Source organism: Lepisma saccharinum, chromosome 13, assembly GCF_977018435.1.
Source record: "Lepisma saccharinum chromosome 13, izLepSacc3.1, whole genome shotgun sequence".
In the NCBI taxonomy this organism is placed as follows: Eukaryota; Metazoa; Arthropoda; class Insecta; order Zygentoma; family Lepismatidae; genus Lepisma; species Lepisma saccharinum.
The window spans coordinates 1,030,474-1,038,259 of NC_139241.1; the positions used below are offsets into that span (position 1 = coordinate 1,030,474).

The window sequence follows — 7,786 nt, forward strand, 5'->3', positions numbered from 1 at the left end:
CCTGCTGGAGGCACATGGCATAGTGGTTCGAATCCCACTTTAAACTGTAGGTCCAGTCCCGATTAGTCTTACTGTGCACAAAGTGGATTTAACCTTTTGCTGCCCAAGCGTCTCGAACGAGATACCCAAAAGTAACCCTCAGGGGACCAAGTGTCTCGATCGAGATGCTGTGTCAAGGTCGTAGTTTTTAAGTTATAACTTTTCTATTTTTGGCTAGAATTTCGATTTTATTTTTTATATTGTTCCTAACACATGTATTTAACAGAAATGGTTTTTTGCATTTTTTTTGTCTTCATGAAAATGGAGGGGGAAAGGTGGGAAAACCCCATTTTTTAAAAAAGTATTTTCAGGGGATTTTCCCCCTTTGCCCCTTCCATATATACGCCGAATGTGCATAAATTATATATCGTCTAAATCTGTGATTCATTCTGCGTACAACGGTATATCTTTCATATCTCTAGGGCATTTAGTTTCTGAGCTATAGTCATTTCAAGGTACCGCTGCATTTTGAAGCTTGAATCAGTGGCATCCCGACCATTCCTTTTGGGGGTACAACTCAAGTTACATTGGTCATACGACAATGAAGCAAATATTTTTCTGTTTCTTACATGCCAGCGATAATTTCTATGTGCATTTTGAACTTTTCATATCCTTTTTTTTGGGGGGCAGGGGGGGGCGAAACTCCATTTTTTAAAAAAAAAGTATTTTCAGGGGATTTCCCCCCTTTCCCCCTTCATATATAGGCCGAATGTGCATAAATTATATATCCTCTAAATCTGTGATTCATTCTGCGTACAACGGTATATCTTTCATATCTCTAGGGCATTTAGTTTCTGAGCTATAGTCATTTCAAGGTACCGCTGCATTTTGAAGCTTGAATCAGTGGCATCCCGACCATTCCTTTTGGGGGTACAACTCAAGTTACATTGGTCATACGACAATGAAGCAAATATTTTTCTGTTTCTTACATGCCAGCGATAATTTCTATGTGCATTTTGAACTTTTCATATCCTTTTTTTTGGGGGGCAGGGGGGGGCGAAACTCCATTTTTTAAAAAAAAAGTATTTTCAGGGGATTTCCCCCCTTTCCCCCTTCATATATAGGCCGAATGTGCATAAATTATATATCCTCTAAATCTGTGATTCATTCTGCGTACAACGGTATATCTTTCATATCTCTAGGGCATTTAGTTTCTAAGCTATAGTCATTTCGAGGTACCGCTGCATTTTGAAGCTTGAACCATTCCTTTTGGGGGTACAACTCAAGTTACATTGGTCATATGATGATAATGCAAATATTTTTGTGTTCCTTGCATGTCAGCAATCATTTCCATGTTCATGTCGACACTGTCATGTACTTTTTTCTTGGGGGGAGGGTGGGGGAACCAATTTTTTTTCCCGAAATTTTGGAATTTTGAGAGTTAGCCCCCTCCCCCCGCCACATATACGCCGAATTTTCAAAAATTTCATATAGTCTGAATCTCTGGTTCATTCCGCATTCAACAGTATATCACTCATCTCTCGAGGGCAATTAGCCTCCGATCTACACTCATTTAATTGAAACTCTGCATTTTACTCAAAATCGGCTCGGGACAGAGAGGCTTACTTGTGAAAAAACCTTGGGCGGCAAAAGGTTAAAGCACCAACTCAAAAAGATCCATTCCAGACGCCATATCCTTTGTGAATGAAGGCAGTGAGCCTTCGAAATTAATAGGAAAAAAAATATCCAATTGTGCAATGCAGAAACACTAAATCTTCATTTATGTAATACTTAAACCACGTTTACTGCATCCATCATGAATACTTACATATAATTTGAATCTAGGACCACTGGTTTCAGAATTCCGTTTGCTAGGGTCTGCGAACGATCTGGTTAATGCACAATAATCCAAAAATCATCACAATATTTGAAGTACTCATGTTAAAAATTGATGCTATATATCTTGCTTCTGAGAATATGCTGTGTATTAGTTCATATTCATTGTCAGACCTACGGGGAATTTTACATGGAAGTGACAAACGCATGTCACTTGAGAAGGAAGCAGTCAGTAGTCAGTGTGTCCATTTCAGAGATGTGATAGGCTGCATGAAGTCAGTCTTGTCAGCCTCAGCCTCTATGGCGGAGTGGTTAGTGTAACATGCTACAAAGCCAGCGGTTCCAGGTTCGAATCCTGCTTAAAACATGGATGTATCATTGTGTTTTTTTCACCACACAATCATCCTCATCGTCTCCATTAATAAGAATTTATATTTATCATATCAGTACTCTTGGTAAAATCATCGATAGTTTTACCAATCTGATACATCTTATAATTTAGTGCAGTATCAGTGTGTTCCATGGATATAAACATGTAATGTACATTTCATACTTTTTAAAAGTAAATATCGATATTCTAAAATAAAATAAAAATAGATTATCTTAGAATTTCTTCTAGAGCATTCACATGAGTCTTTGTGGCCTCCTCAATGGCATAATGGTAACATCGTCATCGTCGTATATTCAAGGGGTTCCGGGTTTGATACCATGGAGGCAAATAGAGGTTCGGATCCCACTTTAAACTGTAGGCCCAGTCCTAATTAGCATATTTGTGCATAAAAGTTTATTTAAAAAACTCAAACTTGAATCTTCATGTGGTTTGCTTTCATCATTGTCTAGATATTATCAATAGTTTAATACAGTTACGTGGCCATGAAACTATTTGCAACAGCAAAAGAAAACCACCTGTAGACTCAAGTGAATGCTCTAGAGGTATTTCTAAGCTGATGTAATTTCCCATCATAGCAGTTTTTCAAAAGGAGAGGAAAATTGCAGTAGAAAAAAACTACCCTGGCATCGGCCAAAGGTCCAGATGAGCCTTAAAAAGGGGCCGTCATTCTTCGTAATATTCATGGACACTGAATCAAAGTGGCCCAGTTTGTAGGTGTACAGTCAATGAACTGAGTACTACTGTGTAAGGTACACAACACAATTTAACCTCTTCCCTGCGGCGACGTTGAAGGGAAGAACTTCCAAAAATAAAACAACTCTATGTAGATGCAACTGCAGAATTGTTTCATTGTAAATAATGTAAAAATATAACTATGAAAAGACTTGCCGCATAATGAAGCTAAGGAAAACAATCTACATGGAGGTCACAAAGTGGGCATACCCCCCTGTATTTTCGACACTACGATGGTTATGGTTGAATGCTTGATTTGAACACATACCTGATGGTTTAAGTGTCCGGAACATCGGTATGGAGACAGTCTTTCTTGTAGCATGGCCGAACTCTGCGCCATATTGTGGCACACTTCGCGATGAAAGTGTGAATAAAAGACCCTTTTCCAGGCGGTGACTCTCCCCTCTATACGATCTGTAGGGCCTCCAAGAAGTCCCAGAGGTGCTTAATGACTGGTATGTGTTCATATCAAGCAATCCGACTATTACCATCATAGTGTCGAAAATAAAGGGAGGATATGCCCACTTTATGACAACCCTGTATATATGAGTCTGCCACAAATTGTAAAATGCAGGAAAACGCTCATTACAAAAAAAAAAATATATATATATTTTTCATGAACTGAAAAAGCAACAACAATGAATTTTTTGCCAAAATAGACAAATAAAAGCACGATAAAGCAGTGCTTATAAAATGACTTGCCACAATACAACAACCGTTAATTTTGAAATACAGGCTATATATAGACGGTCCGCCAAAAAATAAAAAAAACTTTTTAGAAAGTCTATATATAGATCAACTGCAGGTAATACAGGGTGGGCCAAAAGTCAAGTGACAGCATTCTCATAGGAAAGGCTGGTATGTTGGAGGTCTACTTTTGCCACGTGTGTTGTTTGAGGGGTAGGGCAAACCCAAGGACACATGTGACCACCCTGGGCGCCATCTTGAACGCAACTTGGGTTTCTTAAATGGAACCATAGGCATGTGACATATGATTTCCAATTGTTTTTTCGTCAGGAGTTTAATGCCGCAAACCGTTTTGTCCTATTGCGAACCTTTTCCTAATTATGGCCTGTCTTTCCCCCTTTGTGTCTCCCCACAACACTTGCTTGAAATGACCACCCTCGTGCACAATGGTTTGTGCAACACGCCTCTTCCAGTTCTCATGCACAGCCAGCAATGTCTCCGGACGCACATCAGCACAGGCATTCACAATCCGCTGCACCAGATGCTGTAAATTCTAGATTTTCACGGCGTAAACCATGGCCTTGAGGTAGCCCCACAGGTAGAAGTCAAGAGGTGTGAGGTCCGGTGTTCGTGGTGGCCATTCTACCGGTCCCCGACGACCGATCCACTTCCCAGGGAACTGCTGGTCCAGGTAGTCCCGTACACAATGTCCGTAGTGGGGAGGGGCTCCATCCTGTTGGAAGAACGTTGGGTATGAACCGTCCTCCGACAAAACCGACGGAAAAATCTCCTCATCCAGCAGTCGTTGGTAGTGGTCGGCATTCAGCGTGCCGAAGATGAAAAATGGGCCAATGATCCTCATGCCAAAAATACCACACCATAACATTACCTTCTCGGAACCATTGATCCGCGATGCATCAATCCAGTGTGGGTTGTTGTCACTCCAGTAACGGTGATTTTGTTTGTTCACTTCTCCGTTTACGTAAAAAAGTGCCTCATCGGAGAACAACACCTGCAAGGGGAGATCCGGGTTGGTCTCCAGTTCCTCCGTCACCCATTCGGCAAACTGTACCCGACGGTCAGGATCGTCCTCTGTCAGATGCTGGTGCATCTGAATTTTGTATGGGTGCCACTTGTTAACGCCAAGTATCCTCCGTATGGACGTTCGGCTAACTCCAGATTCAAGGGCGATACGTCTGGTGCTACGTTGGGGGCTTTTGGAGAAGGATGCGAGGACAGCGACGGTGGTTGCCTCATCTGTTGACGTTTTCGGGTGACCACTGCGTGCTTTATCGGCCACAGATCCTATCTTTCGGAATCTGCTGATGACTTTGGCCACACCATTGTGGGAAATGGGCTCCCTATCGCGGTGTAATGCATTAAACTATGCAGCCACCACACGCGAGATCCGATTTCCACACATGAGGATGATCTCCACACGTTCTTCGGTCGTCAGCACCATTATTCAGTCGGTGATACCTGCAAAGATAAAACAGGCCATAATTAGGAAAAGGTTCACGATAGGACAAAACTGTTTGCGGCATTGAACTCCTGACGAAAAAACAATTGGAAATCATATGTCACATGCCTATGGTTCCATTTAAGAAACCTAAGTTGCATTCAAGATGGCGGATTCCAAGATGGCGGCCAGGGTTGTCACATGTGTCCTTGGGTTTGCCCCTCCCCCCAAACATCATATGTGGCCAAAGTAGACCTCCAACATACTAGCCTTTCCTATGACAATGCTGTCACCTGACTTTTGGCCCACCCTGTAGGTTAATGCACTCATTTCTGTGTTTTATATAATTAGACACATTTCCACTTTCACTAAGAAGAATTGCACTGAACTAAGAGAAAAAAATATACTTAAAAACAATTGGTTGAACTACACCTTCAACAAAAATGTATAATAAGAAGGAAGCAGAGTGAGATGAGTGTACGAGAAGTGGGGAACCTCATGAGTACCTTGCATTGGTGTCGTAATGGTGGGTGGAAAAAGATGCCAACCAACAGGAATTACCATTTTGATGCATGTCACAAGGTTTATCGTGGTACAGCCAAAGGCAAAGATGATGATAGGCAAATTGTCCATTACTATTTTCATTCTTTTCAATTCCATATCCTGTGTTATTTTAAGGAACAGAGTTCTGTTGATTCAAAACAGATGACGTTCCGTACTTATTGATGATGTATTTCAATTCATGATTATCACATTCTGGTAAACTAACAATGAAAATGGTGTGGACAATTTGCCTATTGTTTCTTTTGCCATTGGGTGTACAACTTCAGCCAAGAAAGGCCTGTCATCTGCAGACCATTGTTGCCAAATATATGTTTCATGCAAACATGCTTGACAGAGCTCTTGCACAAGCCCTTCAAAAGGGCAATAATATGTGGGTTGGAGATTTAATACTGGCAACACTTCTAGCAACACTGCTATTGTATCGCCATGAAACTGAACCAGTGCTTCTCGCTTATACCACATGTTAGTTTGATACCTAACCTACGTCCCAGTAAATGGACTCTTCCTTCTAACACTAGTGACGAGAGGAATAGAATATCGGAGTTGGCAGTCTAAAGTCGTGTAGTCAAAACCCCACTAATGTGAAAGTTATGGTGATTCTCTTGTACGACTGTGATGGTGTTATCTTAACGCATACCGTACCTCAAGGACAGACCATTAATGCGCAGTATTACTGTTCATTTTTACCTGCAACCTGCATTGCGAAAGAAGAGGCGACATTTTCTGCTAAATCATTTTTCAGGTCGATGCTCGAGGGCATGTAGCGCAACCTGTGGCTGATTAGTTAGCTCGATGTTGTTGGCAGGTGACCATCCCCCATACTCCCTGGCCTTCAGCTCCTGTAACTTTTATTTGATCCTTAAGGTGGGAGGGCATTTGCTTCCGAACTGTTCCACAGATTCTTTAGGCAATAGACTGCCCCATTCGAACCATCAACAGAACAGGTGCTGCTACAGGTGTATGTACTACAACTTCCTCATTGCTGGCAACGGGTTGTACAGAATGCTGGTGCTAAAAGTTTCACAGAAGTATCTCCTTTGCATCATTTGTAAGTGAATAGCTGCTACTATAAAACTCCAACCCACGTATCAACCCCTTGGAGGGCAAATTTGTCTTCTCTCGCCATCTGAAATACCTCCTCCCTGTGTATCACATTTCCCCCCCATATTGCAACCAAGTGTTCAAATTCTCCTCGCAAAGGAAAGGGTGAGATTTGACTGGCAGGGAAGAAAGCAAGTGCCTACCCCTTCATGGGTGGAGGCAGTCATGTGATGGCTGCAGCAGATGACATCCACCGATTGGTGGGAGTGGTAGCTGGATAAGCCTTTCAAGATACAGTAGCTTCAAATTGATTTCAAGTCCAGGAGAAATGCCTTTGAACAATCAGTGCAAGTCCATTCTAGCCGATTTCAGAAAGGACATTGAGAAGGGTGGTTCAGTTGATTACCATACGGAAGACCCAAGTTCCAATCCCGGGCCAGGCGATCTGTACTAGGAATTTTTCCAGTTATTTTCATTTCCCTGTTTCTGCACGGCTGAGGCCCACCCGGCCTGGTATAAATAGGTACCTCGGGGGAGGGGGGGGGGTAAAGGTGGCCAGGTATGATCCTAATCACGTCATCCTAACTACGGCAAAGATAAGAATGTGTGGATCTATACAGATTGATGAAGGAACACTCAAAAAAACACCCATGCTCAGGCTGGAATTTGAATCTGGGATCCTTGCTATCGTAGCTGTGATAACCACTCTGCCAAGAAGGTCGGCACATCTGGAGCAGAATACCACAGGAGAGAACCCTACTAACAGCAGTTCACAAAGCAGCACATTTGGCACAGGTGTTATTTTCATATAATCATTCATCCTCATTGTTGCAATTAACTAAAGTGTCAGAAAAGTGATGTGAAATAAAAAAAAAGTATGAAATATATTCTTTCAAACTCCCCTCCCCATTTTCACTTTTATTGCTGTATTCTCCAGGCAATAGGGGGGCTAACAAAGTTTTTAGCCCTGCACGTGGGAATAGTAAGTTTTCCACAATTTGCCTTGCTACTATGAAGCATTTCAACTGTTTTTGCACCTGTGCACACAGTAGATATTTAAATCTTGGTGTAAGATGAAATAATACATAATAGTTTAA

The 7,786-nt window shown here is 41.8% G+C and overlaps 1 protein-coding gene across 1 annotated transcript; it reads right to left on the reverse strand.

Moving 5' to 3' along the window:
• Positions 1-4,178: 4,178 nt before the first annotated feature.
• Positions 4,179-4,736, reverse strand: LOC145997112 (uncharacterized). Its single transcript, XM_083133738.1, has one exon. The coding sequence runs from the start codon at positions 4,734-4,736 to the stop codon at positions 4,179-4,181; it is 558 nt and encodes a 185-aa protein (XP_082989864.1).
• Positions 4,737-7,786: the final 3,050 nt, after the last annotated feature.